At 40.7% G+C, this 19,649-nt stretch overlaps 1 protein-coding gene across 5 annotated transcripts in view; it reads left to right on the plus strand.

The window, feature by feature from the left end:
• The window catches only part of elmo1 (engulfment and cell motility 1 (ced-12 homolog, C. elegans)), a 104,335-nt gene that overhangs the window by 9,881 nt on the left and 74,805 nt on the right, over positions 1-19,649 (plus strand). For 4 of the 5 annotated variants that reach the window (XM_017694746.2, XM_017694760.2, XM_017694780.2 and 1 more), the window contains exon 2: positions 17,631-17,760. In XM_017694746.2, the coding sequence (XP_017550235.1) occupies positions 17,683-17,760 (78 nt within the window). In that variant the 5' untranslated portion in view covers positions 17,631-17,682. Of the gene's footprint in view, positions 1-9,694; positions 9,898-17,630; positions 17,761-19,649 lie in introns of those variants that run through there. The other variant, XM_017694752.2, reaches the window with a different exon arrangement.

Raw genomic sequence — 19,649 nt, forward strand, 5'->3', positions numbered from 1 at the left:
TCCTCCAGTTCAAGTCTTTTGTGTGTATCATGAAAGGATATGTATGAATGAAAGGCCTGGAACCATACTAAACACACTCCACATAAGTACACAAAAGCAGGGTCCATTCAGTGTTGCTATCTCTTTAGAAACTCAATCACAGTTATGAAACTTCAGCAAAAAGCAGCAGGGATGCTGTAGAAGAGGGCTGATTTGCGTCATTGACACTGTTCACCTTCATTTGTTAGTTTTGGGCAGAGTTACCTTCACAGGGAAGAGAAAGCGAACAAAGTGTGTGCAGGCTTGCAGTATGATCTCCAGGTTGGTAGTAGATTCTCAGGGATGAATGGGTGTGTGACCTGATTTAAACTTTTTGGACAGCCTGTGTGTAAATTCCACTGCAGATGTCAAGTGTGCATGCTTAACAGGCCCTTCAGCACAGAGACGCAAAGACTTTGTGTTAAAGTGCTTGGGCCTGGAAACTCGCCTGAGCCACCATCATGCTGACAGTCATCGTTAATCTTTTAATTGTGTGATGGATTGTGACTGGTATGATGGAGCACATGTGACCACAGTTAATTTCCACATTGCCTGAGAGGACCTTGGTCATCTGTTGTGGAGTCTCTGACCTGGAGTATGCGGTTCACCATTTCCACTGCCTTATTGACTCTAGGGAGAACTGAGACAAAACAAGAGTGCTGATCTCCTTCTCTCATTCGAACCCACTCACCTCATGGTGAAAGGAGTCATCAAAACGCATTTAAAACAGCCACTGAAGCGTGAACCCCTGCACTCCGTTCGTGAAAAGTGAATCTGAGCATTTTTGTGGGGAAGCTGTTTAGAGCAAAGAGAGTTCAGTAGTGGGACGGAATAGCCGTAATGGAACGTGAAGCCTTGTAATTATGGTAATGTTTTTTGTTTGCTTGTTCCTTTTACAGGGAGGGGGTGGCGGGGGGATTATACTTGTTCAATGCTTGTGTGGTTTCATCACTAATGAGTGGTACAAAGCGTTTAGCTACAGCATTGTGTATGTGTAATCCTGCTGCTCGGTGCTGGCTCCTATTCGCACAGCGAATCCCCAACCTGCTTGCCAATTGTCTGAATGAAGCTCCAGCTCTACTCGGCAGTTCAAGTGGAGCGAGTGCACAACCCCTACAGGCACACAGCGCATTTACCTTGACTATGAAATGAAGTTCTCCCCCCCGAAATTTCATTATCTATTTAATGATCTCTGTGTCTAACAAAATAGAACTTGGTCATGCAGGAGCTGCCTGCTTGTAGGGACTTCCTTGAGGCTTACTTCGACATGGTTTATGTTGAATTTCGTGGTTAAACACTGATAAATTACCCTTGCCTGCCATGACGCAGAGTTTGAAAGACTGAATGGAGAGGCCAGACATGTGTCCCATCCTGCAGTGTTTATTTTTACTTTTGGGGAAACGTGCTCTTCCACTTCCTCTTTCTTCGTGGATCTTTACATGGTTTAAGCCAAACCGGAGGTCTTTTTTGTTTCATTACTACTCTGCAGCTGGAACCATAAAATGTATCTATGAGCTCTTGGATCTCACATATTATGCTACCTTAGCTTGGCAGGAGGCCAAGCTCAATAGAAAGAGGCAGCTTGCTGCGCTCCTGCTGCAATTCCCAATGTACATTACAACCAACTCTTCATGTTACTGAGAGCAACATGGCAGACTTTGCCTTTATTTCACCGTTCTATTGTGCAGTAGAGTTACATATTTGCCCTCCTATTGTGAATTTAATAAGGAAGTGGATCTCTGTGGTTAGACTGAGATTCGTGATCATGAGTCTTCTTTTTACCCTGATTACCTAATATTTGGTTTATTTTTCAGCGTGAGGTGCGTTTCATAACCCACGTATGTGAGCCATTCAGTGCTTTTTATAGCGCTGAATATTTCTGAAAGAACAGTTAGATTTTTTTTTTTTTTTTTCTGCTACCAAGTGCCGCCCACTCCATCCCACTCCGCGTTAAGTACCGCTAAGAGCAGCATTGCCCTCACGTTGAGCATATCTGTTTAGATATTACAGTGGTTGGGCTTTGGAGCTGCTGAATAAAGGTTTTCCTGGCCTGTCCCTAGAGAGATCCACACCATTCCCTCCTCCACAGGCCGCCACCATCAGCCTGTTTGGAAAGACAATGGAGACGGTGGGCTGTTCCTATGGTTGCCCCACCCACGTCCCCAAACAAGGCCAGTCATGAGGGTCGAGGACAAACTGCTTTGTGCAATATGTGCTGCCCACACAGCCAGAGGTCAGCTGCATGTTCTCATAGTGCGCTCATCCTTACTGAGTAAATATGGTAATAATGGAAAAGCTCATTCATTCAGCTATTTTATTGATTTCTTACATGTTATACTTACCCCTTTCAGTGTTCAGTGAGAGGATCCTGGATTCCTAGTCCTGGAGTACCCCTGCCCAGCATACTTTTGATGTTTTTTCCTTTTCTAACACACCTGATCCAATGAATCACCTAATTAATAAACCCTTGCTGCAGTGAAGTGTGTTAGGGCAGGAAAAACAATTCTAAATGCTTTTAAAAAACTCTAGAATGTGTTTCACTGAAATATGAACCCACATTGAAGAAAAAACATATAAATGGACCAAACCATCATTTGCTCTCTGCAGACATTCTTTGGTACGTGCAACAGACAAATTTTTGGTTGAGTCAGTAATTACAGAATGGGTATTTTGGCTGAGGCATGCTCGATACTGCTCTAACATACTCCGTCCACACACACCATCACACGCATCACTCATACATTAATGTGGCAAGTTGTAACATTTTATGAAAGCAATAAGACGTTCAAGGACATGTGTTTTTCACTGTGACTCAGTGATTTCACCCTGCACCACTTTGGAAAACCAGTGTAATGCATGGCTTTTCATTGCTTATATCTTTAAAATATCACAAGACCTGCATAAAACCCACAAGCTGAAAGAACACAGCATTGTTCAGAACGAACAGTAGATATTCTCCTAGTTATTGTTGTTGTCAAATGATGTCATAAAATTTGCATTATGCTTTTGTTTACATCTTTTGGTTTAATGCGAAATATGTCTGTGTAAATGCTAAGTGGACCAAAAGTAAAATGCAACAGTGTACTTTCTGATTTAAAGAAACCAGACTACAGGCATGAATGCGCCCTAAAGTGTACAGGGTGTGGGACCATAACTGTACTTACAAAATCTTCCATCTCTATAATAAAGAAAAAAACTTTCTTAACTTAAACGTTAATTCTAATTTATATTGGTCAGATGTTTTTCAAGTTTTTGACATTTATCAAAATGTAAAATGATAAAAATAGGAAAAATGGAGTAAAAAGTTATAATAGTGATGATATTCTTGGTTGATGTAAGGATCAGAGAATAAAGATGATGCATTGCTCTTCTTCGTAGGTGCATTGGGCAGTAATTCTTGGTCTAGGATAAGTTCAGAGCCTCTGTAAAAGATGTGAGGAGGATGGGTTTGGCGTCTGCAGGCCTTGCGTAGCTGGATTGCTGGAGATTGTCATGAGATTCAGATAATGCAGATTGTTGGGCTTGTAGTAGTTGAGCTCACATTCCTGACGGAGTTGTTCTTCAGGCATGAACGACTGCAACCACTGGCCTAATCTCTCAGCTATGTCAATAACACATTTTGATGAGCCAGGAGATGTACTAAACAGAGTCTTGTGGGATGTGGAAAAAAATCCTAGGATTTCTCTCATCCCATCTTCTTCCCCATTTAAATAGATATAATTAAGTGGAAAAGAGTGCGGTGCTTTGACAAGGATTGATTCATAAGAGCACTGTGCATCTCCATTTAATCAGGCTGAGAGAGAGTTGATAATCCGTCCAGTCATGCTCCAGGCCATATGCTGGAGTGTTTCAATATGTATCAGTAATTGAACAGTAATTTAGTAATTGATGAGTGTTTTAAATAGTCAAAAGAACTCTGAGCACCCAGCAAAGGGCATTAATAGCAGAAGAATGCCATGAAAATGTGTATACATTATTTTAGGCTGTTAGTGTGATTACTGTTATGGCTAAATTAAAAGATTTGCTCATCTCTGAATGATACCCAAGCAAATGTGCTGTCCAGGTTGTTGATACTGCAAATTGAGTTAAATCTTAAACCAACAGTGTTATATAAGCCATGATCTACTGTAATTCTATCCAGGCCTTATGAACAAAAGCAAAGAATGATTTGCAGGCCTAGTATTCTGCTTGTGTTTACATTCTTGGCTAGTTGGGCTTTAGGTATCCCTCAGTGCGAGGCACAGTCTGAGTTCCCCTTTCTGTTTTGTTGGAAAGAGTTTGTGGGCTCTTGCCTTCTTTGATCTCTCTCTTGCCTATGGTCAGTGTTTATTAGGGCAGGGTGGTGCTGCCCCTGACCTGCTTAGCCTGTTGCCCGCTGGGCAGCAGAGCCTGAGAGCAGAAGGTCACACAGTCAGTGACTCTCTCAGCCCTCCCTGCCTCCATCAAACATACTGTCAGTGCAAAAAGCTTCAGCACCACTGACCCTTCAGGTTGTTCAGTTCTTGTATTTAACAGCAGCTCTCACATCCTTTAAAGACCCTCTGTGCTCACTTTGCCCAGAGTTTAAATGACAGAATTAAACTGCAGAAGATGCATTGAAAAAGATTTTCAGTGCAAGTTACTTTATCACCAGTTCCTGGAATACCCTGGGAGCTAAAATGCAGCTTTGAGTTCTGCTGCTATTTCTGCTGGTCCCTCCCTTCCTCAACTAGGATAATGTTACAATGAGGCGAAGTGCTATTGAGAACACAAAGGGATTTCATTTGAAGGCTGTAAATTGTTTTTCCCAGTTTAAGAGCTGATAAAGCAATGCCAGTGGCAGCTGTATGCTGCTGCAACATTACATAAGACAACTGTCATGTTCTCTCTTTTTTAAGAGCACTGTTTTTAGAGGATTTCATCCAGATTAAATGCCATTAAACCAATAGCACTGGAATATGACTTCCGGAGTCCCCTCTACAGTTAGCTGCACTGTTGAACATAAACCTGATTTTTCATTCTGAACCATGTATTCATTATTAAGTTGAATTAAACTCTTTGTTGTTTATTTCTTTTTGCTGTTCGCTTATTTTATTAATCACATTCTGACATTTTAAAGAAGGCAGCTTTGATGCTGTGGCCAAGCGGGCCGCACAATATATTTACAACAAGCACATCCTCAACCTTGTCCTCATCTGGCACGCAGTCTTCAGTTCTCCATTCTTTAGTTCTTTTTCTCAGTAACAGCTTTGTTGTTGACTTCACGAGTGGTCTCCTCATAGTGGAAGGAAGGACAGAAACATCTGTAGATTTTTTTCAGATTTGATGCAAGAGTGCAGTTTCATTTTCTCTTTTATCTCAAAGATGAAAGTTTAAAGTGCTTTTTTTCTGATAATGACAGTTTAGTGATCTGCAGGGTCTTGCATGCCTATTAGGAGTCTCATCTCTATCATCTAATAATTTTTTTTTAAACTTTTGTTTATGCTCAGATTTTCCTTTGACTTTCCTCTTCCTTAGGCTAATCTCCTCAAAAGCATCTTCTGAAAAAAAACTAAGTTGTGCTTAATGGCTATTTTCATCAGCCTACATTTCTAACGGTTGTTTTCTAACACAGAAGAAAACAGTTGCCTTCCAAATTAAAACTTCTGCATTGCAGCTGGACTAATGATATGTTGCCTTTATTAAGCACCATTAAGACTTCCCTAACTAGTTAGACTAAATTGCTTAAACTTGTTTTCTAGCCATGCTGAAGCACAGCTTTGAGGCCTACATATAAAGGGGGCACCACATATAAGGTATAGTACCTTGTCATGGCAAAGTTTGTGGTCTGTAATTTCTTTTTGTTTAAAGGACCCGTCTCTTGGATTTAAATTTCTCCCTTGAGTCAACTGACCAAAAAGAGCCATAATTCATTTTTTCTTGTCCATTTTCCAACTTTTCTTTATCCCATTTTAAACAGGCTGTTTTTCCTGTGACTAAGACTGATATATGTAAATGATCTCTGTTCTTATTGGCTGCCCTGCATTGCGCTTCATTCAAGAAAGCAGCCTGGGTAGAAACACTCGTTAAAACTTTATCATAGTCAGAGCTTAACTGCTGTATACCGTATAGATGCATGTAAATGTAGATAAATGTATTTGATTTTCATAACATCACAAAAACGAAGTGAAAGTGAATTGAAAGCAGTTTTTTTTTAAGCTTATTTCTATACATGAGCTGTTTGGACTTGGCACTGAACAGTATGTTCTGAAACTTTAGCAGTGTTTATGTACTATGTCAAACTTTGTGATTTCAAAGAAATTAAGAATTTTTTTTTTTACGGTACAAAATATTGACTTTTTTTTTTTTTTTTCCCCCATCCTCGTGCACCCCCCCTCCTTCTGTATGTTGCATGTACTGAAGGGGTGTGTGTGTATTTGTGGACCACTGCTGTAGCTCGTATTGCAATTAGAAATTATCTCACCTCAGTCCCAATTGATAAAATTTTCATTCTTGGCATGTGCCCTACTTTCATTGCGAGTCCTCATGGGCCTGGTAGCATGTGGTTTCATCAGACCTGTTGGAGGCAGACTGCTGTAGGGGAGGGACGAACCCCAGGCTACTGAGCAGAGAATGAGTGGAGGTACTGAACGCTGCGTACAGCTAATTGGAGCACGGCGCATCACACATGCATCTCCAAGGAGATGCTCGACTCTTTGCTGCACAGGAGGTGCCAGCTACGTTTGGGTCAGCCATATGTGTCTCAGGTTTAAAAACAGGTTGAGAGAGGCCTGTGGAGTTTAACCTTCAGTGAGAAATTTCCCATGTAGCTGTAATGTGGTTATTGGGTCGTTTGGGTTGATATGGGGAAAAAATGAATTTGTCACAGTGTGTTTTCTTCAAAGACTCAGTCTTGCAGCAGTAATGGCCTGTGATGCACCACACTGTGTGAATCATTCACAACTACACTGTAGACTTCCTGTTCAATGTGGAACAGCGATAGATTTTTCACGGTAAAGACGTGACAGCACAGTTCCTAATTTTAGAGCGTGCATTAACTGTAGAAATTCCTAATAGAATCCACATAAAACTCTCTCTCTCACTCATTCTTCTCTCTCTCTCTCTCTCTCTCTCTCTCTCTCTCTCTCTCTCTCTCTCTCTCTCTCTCTCTCTCTCTCTCTCTCTCTCTCTCTCTCTCTCTCTCTCTCTCTCTCTCTCATTCTCTCATTCTCTCATTCTCTCATTCTCTCATTCTCTCATTCTCTCATTCCCTCTCTCCAAAGGCCATCTGTAGCAAGAGACAGTGTCTAATTTTACCAGTTGTATTCTACAGTGCTGGCTTGATGTGCTTACCCGCCCAGTGCCTTGGGCCAGGCCAGACCTTGTCGTGGTGCTGCTCTGCTGATCCCTATAAGGAAGGCAGAGCAACTCCGCCTGCCTGGCACCTAGTAAAGAACAGGCTTATCCCTCAGCTGGCAGACCAGAACAGCCTGCCTGGCCCTCCAGAGCCCACGCTGGGTGGAACCCACATACGTTGCTAGTCATCTAGTGACATGAGCCAATTAAACCATCATCCCCCTCCACTTTTAATGTGCACAGAGACAGTAGAAGCCTATGTGTTTGACACCCTCCTTCTTCCCTTTCCTTCTTCAGCACTAAAGAGCAGCTGCTACTGTTGCATCAGTAATAAGGGGAGCGTTCACACTCCTCTAAAGGTCGTGAAAGCGGGAAAGGATGTTGGAAATTAAAGAAGCTAGAATGCTGTAATCAGCAGCTCTTGTTTTGGATGGGCTTTTTTTTTTGCCTTTGTGGTAATTAGCTCACTGTGATTGTGTGAGACTGCAGTTCAGTGCTATAGTTTTGGAGATGCACCTATCTTTGAATGCTATAACACAGCCTGAATGTTCCTTTAGCTACCTATTCTGGGCAACTGTAATCCTACTTTACTAGTTTGCTGTAGTTATGAAAGATGAGCAGTTATATTTTGAAAAAACTTATTGTTGGCTTGTTAGTGAGTGGTGAGTTGATTTGTGCCTGAAATTATTTGGATCGCCACTGAAACTCCTGCATATATAGTTGTATGCAAAGGTTTGAAACCCTGGACAAATCATATGTTTTGAAACAAAGTTAACACATCCTCTAAAGAAAGCACATTTAAGTGTGGCATTTCTGAAAATTGTAATGCGCAATATCTGTCTGCCAATAGTGATATTATGGTACATCCCCACCAGGTTTTGCTTAAATAGTTTTCTTTTCTGAACTACTGTTAAAAGCACATTTTGAAAATCTTTTAGTCCAGAGGTGGTTTAAATACATGAAAGGTTTGAATGCTGGTGAGTGCTGGCATTGCCACAAGGGAATAAAATGTGGGAGGTATGGTTTTATTTACAGGTTAATGCTTTTTCAGTTGTTCTTTCAGTGTTGCAGTTTTTACAAAGAAAAATAATTGTAAGATTTTTCTGTTTAATATTAGGTTATTGTAAATTGGTGAAGAAAAACATGATTATTTCTTAAAGCCTTTTTGTCAATCTGATTGTCCCCAGTATTTTGACAGTATGATGGTGATGATGACAATGATAATAATGATGATAATAATAATATGCTTTATTTGTATGGCACCTTTCATCCATATAATGTGGCTCAAAGTGCCTCCAGACAAAAGCAAATTATGAAAAACAAAGTTTGCTGCTTCTTAAATGATGTATCAATGTTGCCTGTCTAATCTCACTTGGTAGACAGTTCCATTTTTTGGGTGCTTAAAAGCAAGAAGCTGACTCACCACATATTTTCTTGTAGACTTTACACTGTACATTACTTGTACATTAAACTGCCCTCCAGTGCTGGATCTTAAAGAATGATTCAGGGTTTACTGTGACAGACCGTTCAGGATATATGATGTTGCTTATTCCATTGAATGCTTCAGAGGGCAAATACCATGGTAAATCTAATTTTCCTTGCTTTATTTTGGGTTGATGTAGTCTGTAAACACTAAAATTGAAAACGTGCTGTTCACTCCCCAGCCCATATGGTCCATATATGAATAGCTGCAAAAACTGTTTTAATGTCACTCTTTCTGTGATGTCGTCGTCATTAAAAACCAAAAAGTTTACATATCCTATCCATATATATTCAGCTTACAGCAGCTTAGCCCCACCCATTCACATTTAAGTAAAAGGGGCTATTTCAGCCTGGGCTGTATTTGAATGAGGCACAATATGGAACAGCCAATCAGAACAGAGGTCATTTACATTAATCGGTCTTAAAGGCACAGTAACAAATATTTATGTTTTTAAATGTATATGTTCTGTCTGGAGTGTTCCTGTTAACACAGCGTTCTGAATGAGCTGCATCTTATCAGTGAGCTTTGTTTTTTAGGTTTAATCCCTTCTTATTTTAGTGCATTGTCTTTTACGCAACCCCAGCTTCACCTGTGTTCAACCAATTCCTGCTTTCATTCTTTTATTTAATCCTTTCTTCTCTAGCCTCCTACCCGTCAGTGTGGAGGAGTCACTCTGACAGAACTAACTGTCTGTTATTGTTCAGTTATGTGTGCAATAGGTGGCTCTTTAGTTGGCTTCCTCTAAACGGCTTCAGTTGTTTCTGAGCTTTGAATTTTACCGCTTTCGTGTGGGACCGCCGCCGAGCAGTTTCCTCTTCTTCTGACGAACGCCTACTTCCTCCTTCTGTTCACCTCTCCTTCTTTCTGCCTCTCTCTCACTCTCTCTTTCTCTCTGGCTACGACAAGAGTGCTAAGTAAAGTTGTCTGATAAGTAGCTGTTTAAGGTTTGGCCCAGGGGGCTGCCGTGCCTTGCTGGTGATGTATATCTGAGGAGAAGCTGCATCCACTGCTGCCTGGCACTAATCGGCTTACAGAAGAAGCAGTGGCTGCTTCACACAGTTGGCCTGGCGTGGAGGTTCTGGGTGAGTTCCTCTTTAGCTTTCAGCAGCACACAAGGCTTCAGGGTGTGGCCTCGAAGAGAAGAGGCATCTCAACTGCTGACCTTAGCTAGAGTCCATCAGACGGAACTTCTCCTTTTGGTGAGTTTTGATATCCAGTATGCAGAACGAGTAGGTTTAGAATTCTCTGTGAGTTATGTTTTTAATTTTCATTTGATTAATACTTGATTACATGAGGATTATAGTCTCCAAGGGAATCTACTTAAACATGCCCTTTTTAACACTCCAGCCTGGTGCACATCACCTCAAAGCAATGCACTGCATGCTCCCCCGACCCCCGACATCCCTCCCCCCCGACACTTGAGTTTGTTGTTGGATTTCTGCTGAGGCTGGTACTTTTTAAACATTGCTATTTCAGGAGGCAGGCTTTAAAAGAGAACTCTGCTTGGCTCCTGTGTTATGAGATGAGAATAGGAATAGTCTGAAGTGTAAATTGCTGTTTTGCTGGATGTAGAGTCTTGGCGGAGTCATTTGACAGGATATCCTGGTTACTACATGAGAGAAGGAGGGGATGTTCGTGAAACAAAGACGGCTGCCACGACCCAGTGCTGCTAGCTTGCTGTGCTCTTGTTCAGACTGCAACTCACTGAGACAAGTTTATTTTAATTCCAATGGCCCACATCCCACTTTTTTTGCATTTTAATTTCTTATCTTTGAGGTCCACTTGTGTTTAGGTAGGTTTATGTACCAAAGATGGTCACATGCATTTTAACATGATCATTTTCCATCTCTTTATGCCTTAGAATTAAACAGGCTGTTTGTGTTGCTGTGCCTTTAAGACTGATGTATGTAAATGAGCTCTTCTGCGTTACTTCTGTATCATGCTTCATTCAAAAAGCAGTCCCACCTGAAACACTCCTTATAACATCAGAATGAGTTGGCGGGGCTAAACATCACAAAACGACTGGATTCAAAACAGCTGTTTTTACATATTAGCTTCTTTATGTGGACTGTATGAACTGTAAATTGAACAGCAGATTTGAAACTTTAGCATTGTTTACCTCAAACCTTTTTATTAAAAAAATAAGGCACTTAAAGAATTTAATATTAAATTTTTATGTTTTTCATTGTGGACTATTTTGCTTTAAATTGCATATCCTGCTGAGCTCAAAATGGCTTCTGCAATGTGTTTTTTTTTTTTTTTTTTTGTATGTGCTAAAAGTCTCCACAGTGCCCTGGGCCACTGTTTTCTCCTGCTGTGTATCACTCATTGTTTTGTCACACAGAGATTAGTATAAGGGATGTGGGTACAAAAGCTCCCCTTTTAACCTTGAAAACTCATACTTTAACAAGCTCGCTGTCTGAGGGAAGAGGAGGGTGGCTAATGCATGTAGGTATGAGAGAATATCGAACATCGTCTTTCATAAGCCTTTTTTTAGGTGTATGTTCTACATCACCCCTGCAGGTGTGTGAGAGAAAGAGAGAGAAATAGAGGAGAGACAGAGTAGTAATAACCCAGTGCTCGTGTCCTGGGCTTTTGTTTTCCAGCAGAGATAAAGGCTGCTGGTCCTTTGTAGCCATGCTTACCGCCGTCTCTTTGTGGAGGTGTCAGATGTATCGCCTAAAGGCTCTTTTGAAATCCATATAGGATGGGAGCAATGGCCAACCCCCCAGGTGCACACACAGAAGGCCAGTCAGTGAGAGAGCTGAACAGGACTCATTTTCTCACTCTGTTTGGGGACCGGACACCGGTCACGTTTGATACACTGCAGCTGTCTGGTTAGGTGGTATTGAGTTTGTTTGAAGTTTAGAACTCAACACTAAAGCAACATGGTAAAGACTGTTTGTTGGCAATATTGGCAAAGAGATCCAGTGACATCAATGCCTTCTGTGTCTGAGATTTGAGCAGGAAGCTTTTTTTTCCCTGTCCACATCTAAGTTTCAGTTGATAATTTATGCTTCAAAGTACTGGTATTAGGTTCAGTTCTGTGTATAGACAGACTGTGTACAGAAAATGTCCTATCATGATATTTGAAACCTAAAGTGAATAGTTCTGGATATTGTGCTGGTAAAAATGTGTTTATAAATGTGTCATTAGAGCTCAAGTTCTTGAATAGTTCTGTGGAATGTTATGTTAAATATTGTATCAGTCAGTCAGTCAGTCAGTCAGTCAGTCAGTCAGTCAGTCAGTCAGTCAGTCAGTCAGTCAGTCAGTCAGTCAGTCAGTCAGTCAGTCAGTCAGTCAGTCAGTCAGTCAGTCAGTCAGTCAGTCAGTCAGTCAGTCAGTCAGTCAGGATAATGAAAAAAACATCACGGATAAACTTTATTTTCCCATGCAGGTAGCATGACACACTAAACTTGCGCAGTCTGGCAACCCTAAACTGATTGCTGGTATTGTTTGAACATGTCAGTGGTGTGCGGTGCAGGTCAGCACATCTTTAGTTAAAACTCATTGTTGCCTTAAATCAGCCAGTTAAGAACGAAGATTCAACAGTCTTAATAATCTCCCAATATTCTTGTGTGCAGAGCTGGCAGCTCTGTGCTACTATTGATAAACTAATGTTCAGCTTGATAAACAAATGCTTGTGTGGATGGTTGATGAGTGTTATTTGAATAACACTAATAGTATTAATTTAATTATATCAATTATCTAGTTTTTTTTTTTTAATATTGAACACTTGTACTGCTGTTATTGGAATTATTGTGTTTTGAAATGTTTATATTATAAATGTATAATAATTATAAGAATCTGTAAACATGTAGTGTTTTATCAAAGGTTTTTTACTGTCCAGTATATGATCAGCAGTTGTCCCGTTTCTATTACTGTAATTGACCTTAGAGCAGCATTTTCCCCACCAACAGTTAATGCTAAAATTAGTTTGGGGGAACTAATATCAGCACAAAAGGGCCAGAATGTACAAACCGTTCTTGGAGTGCACAGTGCCAGCTGGGTGGAAGTGCTTTGCTGTGTCTGAGCTGCCAGTGTTGTGTGTCCCCAGTTTTCTCTGGAGAGAGGGATTGCATGTACTGCCTGTCTGAATTACTGAGCTCAAACTTCACCATAAAATCCTGTCTACTCCATGAAGAAATCAAATCCCTGCTTTCTGGGCGTCAACCAACCTGCCTCCATTTCAGTGATGGGACCTGGGTTTCAGTCTCGGTTTGGATTCCCATCCTTATTTGAGTGCTCTTTGGGGTGGTGTGGTCCAGATGAGGGAAAATTTTTAAATGAAAAAGTGAGGAGGACTGCCAGTACTAGAGTGTAGGACTATGCTTACATCCAAAGATTTAGTTTATCAGTATGACCCCAGCTGTGTGGGTTTTGGTGTATGTGGTTAATGTTATAATGATTTATAATAATTTATAATCTTAAATTGATAGTTTTCCCCTAAGCCCCCGTTTAGTTGATCAGCCAAAACTAAAGAAAGAACCTGGATAGGAAACATGTCTTGGCTATGAGCACACAATCTCTGCTTAAAGAAACGTTCCAGGATTAAAATGAAATAAAATCTTGTTTGACCCAGATGATGTGGCGATTGCTAGGAATTGAATAAGGGCTATGTGCGTATTGGAACTGAAAGAATTTTTTTAGGACAGAGTAAGTCTAGTGATCCATTTTTTAAAGTTTTTATATATATATATATATATGTGTGTGTATATATAAAACTTTAAAAAATCCACATGAACCAGAGCTGACAAAGCCATGTCCCTCAAGACTAAACTTGTAAAACACTTGAGCTGTGTTCATGAAGGCTCGCTACAGGGTTGTCAGCTTGATCTCAAAAATCTCTCCCATCAGACAGTGTGGTGCGGTTGTTGCCCACATCCATGGTATTTTCCTTACCCGTGTTGGGTCAACAGGCCATGTGGTATGCAACAGCTTTTCCTGGAATGGCGCAATAGCTCAGTGCCTGTTTGGTTTCTTGGATCTTGAAGGGAAAAAGACACCCAACCCTGCGAAAGGGAAATATTTTGAAAGAGAGGGAGTGATTTATGATTGTTGGAGAAAGAAAAATCAGAAAAGATCAAAGGACAGTGACACACACTGCCTGCTAATGATGCACTTATATGTGTAATATTAATATAATGGATTCATTGATTAGTATGGGCCTCTGTGATGACCATATTAAAGGAAAGCTTTGAGGGAAAAATCTAATATTCACATTTTCACATACTGCATATGTAGTTGATCAGCCATATTTGGTGTCCAAATTTTGCTTTATTCAGTTTAGTTCTGGTGCAAGTCAGTAGTCATCCAAATCTTTTCTTAAATCACAGCCCCAAAACCCTCATCCAGGTCTAGGTTTAGGGCACTGTACAACTGATCAGAACTTCACCTACCTCTGTAGTATGGTTAATTATAAAAGGCATTATATAATTGTGCCTGCCTTATATTTGTGCCTGCCTGCATAAATGTAAATGTATTTGGGCATCTGTTGACTTCTAGTGTTGGTTAGCAATGTCAGTCTTGTAGCCCCAGTGCTAAAGTAAAGAAAATTTGGTCTGTGTAAGTAAACTGTGTTTGGGGTAAGTGGAAAATTGTGGGTTTTTTTTTTCCAAATTTATTCCTATAAACAGGTCAGATATAGGCCAGCCCAGACTGATCCACATTCAGTTTTATTTCACAGTCATTGTCAATTGAACATAAAAAAAATATAAAAATGTTAAGTTTTATAAACCTACCAGGAGAATATAATTTTAAAGTCTTAAAAGTATTTTGATTTGACGGTCTCTTAATTAATAGTAAAGGCCAGTGTAGGGCCAAAATAATCATGATTTATAATGGATAATTGGATGATTGGGTTCAGGAAAAAAAAACTTGAATTGCTTTTAGAACCTTTGTATTATGTGGGCATTCTTTAAGCTCTAAAAGGTTATACACACTAATGCATCTTGTTTAAAAGAACCATCTAGGTACAGATTTTTTTACAGAGCCAAAAGCTGTTCTTCTATGGCATTTTGCCAAATATTTTGTATGATTCAAGGTATATTTGGTACATTAGGTCCTACTGTATATGTATGTGCTTTACTTCTAAGAAGCTAACAAACAGAGCACCAATATCAGGTCAGTATCTGCCGTCAGCCAATACCCTCAGAATTGTTATTGTGAGAGAAAAAGTTGGATTGGTGCATTCCTTCTCTCGGCTGTCTGCAGATTCTGTCAGGATTTGTGGGCTCTATGTGTTTTGCGGGTTCAAGGATTTGGCCATGAGAGATGTGACTAACAGTGACAGTGGCATACTCCATGGCCCTGCTTTTGCGTCATCAGTGCAAGAAAGCAGACATTGCAGTCATCTCTGAAACACAGAAGGGGGATGTTTTCTGAGGTTTTTTACCCCAGAGCCTTAAGGAGAAAGATTATAGAGAGAATATCACATGGAGCTTGGTTAACTTGCACACAGCTTGGTTTTTAACCCACCCCACCTCCCAAAAAAACAAAACGCACCCACTCTGTGCTCTCTGCCATCCACCAGTCTGTCTCCCATGTCAGCTTAAGAGCTTTGTCCATCTGCTGTTTGGGGAGTTTCACTGAGTCAGTGTCCGGGAAAAGGGGGAATCAATAACCACAGGGTTTCAGATCTACCCCTTCGCCTCCTGTTCTCAAATTCAGTGAAACTCAGCCCTGCTTCGGTTTCTTACTGCCAAAGCCTGCAAATTCATGATGAACCAGCCTACTAAGGATGTGCCACAATGAAATTTTTTGGCGTTACAATGTGGGATAATAATCTTTAAGTTAAGACTCTAAAGATTGCATTGTATAGTTAAAGCAGACATGAGTCATTGTACATATTTAGCTTATCTTGGTAAACGTTTAAGACATCAGTCAGTCAATCAAAGCAGAAAAAACGTGACAACAAAGGGACAATGGGAGCACAAGTAGGATAAAAGACAAAAGGGACCCAAATAAAGCGATGATCAATCAGATAACAGATGTAGGTGTTGTAGTCATGAGGGAGAAGCATGTTATGTTCTACTTCCAGAGGTGCTTCTGTAGAGTGAAATGTGATAACTGAGCGTAGTATGGATAAAAAGAGGGGCAGAGAACCAGAAGAAGATAAGTGTGCTAGAGGTTGAAGGAGGAAAAAAATCAGTAATACATGAACAATTACTGAGGACGCTATTAGTGAAAAGAAAAAGAATTACGTTACGAATTGCAATTTGCTGTCTTGTTTATTCTAGCCTGTGCCCAGGAGGTACCTGTGTACATCTGCATGTGAAGAAGGTCAGTGCCATCTGAGGAGGCTAATGTTATTCCCAGCCTCATTTCGTATGCGCTCTGAAGAGTGAGGTGTGGGGGGGGGGGAAGAGGCTCTTTGGCCACCGTTGGGCGGAGGGAAGAAAGGGCAGCTTGTGCTCCTATGGACGATGCCTGTGTATTTCGGATTGCTGCGTTTTTCTGTTTCTCAGGCCCTTCAAAGAGCACAGAAAAACAGGCATCTCTGAGTGAGTTTAGAGGAAAGTAAAGAGAGACAGGAGACAAGCAGGCTAATCTGAAAGGAGTGCTCGCTGCTCCCCTGTTGGCCATGGCCATGAGTCTTAAATCAGGGTGAACACCAGGTTTTCACAGAGATGTTCTTTGAGCAACTGGTACGAAAACACGACTGAAAAGTTGTGTTGTTTATCTGCGCAGTTCCATCGAGAAGCAGCTTAAACATTACCCAAAACACCACCCTGCAATGATAGACGCAGCTAATGATGCAACAGCCACCATGGCAACAGGCCCTGGGTGATGTCTGTGGAGATTATTATGGGATGAGTCATGGCAGGCGAGTGACACGACGACATATTTGAATAGACTGCATTGATGCCTGCTACACTGACCGGGGAATGTTCTTGTTTTCACCAGAGGAGTCATCCCTTGCATTATGAAAGCAGGATTAAAAATGTAAAGAGGTTCATACACACAGAAAGAGATTATTCTCACCATCCAGCCTGCCTGGAGTGCTGAATAATTCACTCGCAGCTTTGGGGGGTTCTGTTTATCAGGCTTTTTTTTTTTTTTTTTTAATAGATGTTCTCTGAGAGTCTTCATTGTTTACTGTACTTAGATTATTCAGAATGGAATTTGAACTGTAATTATGTAGCATGTAAGTGCAAGTGTATTGCCAAAGCTTTATTTGAAGGTATATATACCTTTTTATATATTTGCAGTATTATATAGTTGTTGATCGGCAAGGCTTACCAAATTCATTGCTTCACTTTCACTAGCTCCTAATACTTTATGTATGTGCTACCCAGGCCCTTTGATTAGCCTTATTTAACCATGGCAGGAAGTTCTGCTTTTTATGTGGGTTAGCATTGACAAGATCCATATCTTTTTTACTATAAATATATGCATGTTAGCATGGTGTTGGCTCTGTTGATTTTTGCTATATTTTGTCCTCTGTGCATTTGTTGTAATTTGGACGACTACAGAATCTGCCTCTTACCACAGGCTTCACATTTGCTGGTGCTTGGCCCTTTTAGCCTCTGCAGCAGGCCACTGATTGATGTCCAGTGGGGCCTGAGTACCTCCCTGGTTTGCCGGTATCATATTGTTGCTATTACACCATATAAAAACAGCCGCTGCCCTTTAGATTTTTGTGAACCTTTTGTCACATGGATCCATTAAAATTTTTAAAAGCAAGTTTACATTTTAAGTTAGATTAAGAGATGCTAAATTATCTTTTTTTTCTTCTTCTTCCTTTTATGAAGATTTTCTTAGGGTGCATTTTGGGTTATATTTTGACCCTCTGTATTTGTGTCTCCTTTTACAGGTTTGAATGAGAGCCAGGGAGCAGTGAGGCTACATTCCCTAGTGCTGCAACCATGCCACCACCAGCAGACATCCTGAAGGTGGCCATTGAGTGGCCTGGGGCCTTCCCCAAACTAATGGAAATAGACCAGGTCAGTGTTTAAAAGGTGTATGTTACTGTGTAGCATATGTGTATAAATAGCATGCAACAGAATGATCATGATGCAGGGTCAACACTGCCTTTAGGTGTGTAAGTAGAACATGCAGTTTTGATACAGGAGGTCACGTGTATGGGCTCTGTGTTGGGTAAAGCCCACAGGCCTGCCATGTTTAATAATAGCTGTGAACCTGCTGGTTGTATTGTCAAGCCAAATGTGAAATGTCACACAGTTCTTGCTGTGAACTGTTGTGCAGTCACAGTTTGAAGCTATAGTGCAGTAAATATTTCCACAGTCATTGAGATCCCTGCTGTCTGGTCCTACAGTGTCACAACTTCAGGAGCATTATGCTGTAACATTGGATGACTAAAGAAGTATTTGAGCTTAAATAGCTTTACCAGGGGTGGTTCTGTGATTGTAATTTGTAAAGGATTGGACTGGCTGATTCATACAGAATCGGTTTAGCAAAATAATGCTTTTTTTCTTTTTCTTTTTTTCTACTTGCCCCATATGTAGAGGACCAGTTGAGATGTTTAAATGTTTCTTTCCAAGCATTGAAATGTTTCTTCTTTTGTTTAGAGATGGAGACACATTGTCAGCATTGCTAATAAACACTAAATGTCAGTATTCACCCCTATTTTTTTCTGTAAACACATCACTAGAACATCTCTCAACATACTCAAACCAGAGCTTCCTTAAGGTTACAGTGTGGTTTAAGTACGACTTGCATTGAATGCAGCAGGAAGCCACTTTACATAGTGCTTGAAGTTTTGAACATGAATTAAAAAAAAAAAAAGGTTAGGGTGACTATTCACTATTAGCAATGTTAGCATCATAGTGATAAACTAAAGCATCATCAAACTCTCTTGGCTGATTGACTACATCTGGGGTAAGTGCAAAAAATGTGCACTTATTTTATTATGTTTCACCAAACCATTCCTTTAAATTATAGTGAGGTCAACTTGGACAGGCCCAATATTACTAAGGAAGCTATACACAATGGATATTTATACTAGATTAAAATGACAGATCTCAGTACCTCCCCAGGTAAAAGTAATCCAGCTGGAGTAGTGGCCAAGATGCACTACTTTAGTCACCTTAAACGCTCCTTGCCATACCTACTACATTGTCGTTTTATAATTGGTAACATCTTTGCCGATTGCACACATCTGTGTGAGCATTGTGTTCTGGTCTGGGGGGCATTCGTGCACGTCTACTGTAAATTTAGGAGTACACAAAAGCTCGGGTTTGCTCTTAATCCAGTGTCAGTGTGGGTCCATGTGGCAACACTAAGCCTGCAGCATATGCCTGAGTGAGTCACTGCTAGAATGTGCTAAAGAATCTGTGGAGTCCACCGAGAATAAGCCTGCATAAATCAGCACTGAAGTGCGCTCTTATTCAAACATGCTCTTAGGTGCTTTCTCTCCCCTTTTCCCTCCTGTTTGCTTAAATATCTTTTGCCTTTGGGCTCCACATGCAAGCATGATCTCAATAGATATCAAAATGAGTTCAGCAGGGATGTGATAGCATGGATTCAGGGAGTTTGGTGGGTTTTATAGCTCTGTTCTGGAATCAAACTGAGGGGCTTGAGGGGGATTGCAGTGCTGAGGAGGAGAAAGCTGTGTGTGTGAATGTGAGTGTGAAGACTGGGTTGACCCACAGCCGCTATCACAGATGAGATCACTAGGGCACTGCTAGAGAAATAGGATAATCTTTCTTGCTAGCTGTGGGGAGCGTGTGCAGACCTAATGCTAACTGCCACTGATCTGGCCACACTTGGATATAATTGCCACACATAATTGAATAGTGAATCTGCCCATTAAGTGGATTAGAATAAATCATGTGGATTAGATTTCAGGAGTGCTATTGGATAATATTAACTG

The sequence above is a fragment of the Pygocentrus nattereri genome, chromosome 27 (genome assembly GCF_015220715.1).
Source record: "Pygocentrus nattereri isolate fPygNat1 chromosome 27, fPygNat1.pri, whole genome shotgun sequence".
Taxonomy (NCBI): domain Eukaryota; kingdom Metazoa; phylum Chordata; class Actinopteri; order Characiformes; family Serrasalmidae; genus Pygocentrus; species Pygocentrus nattereri.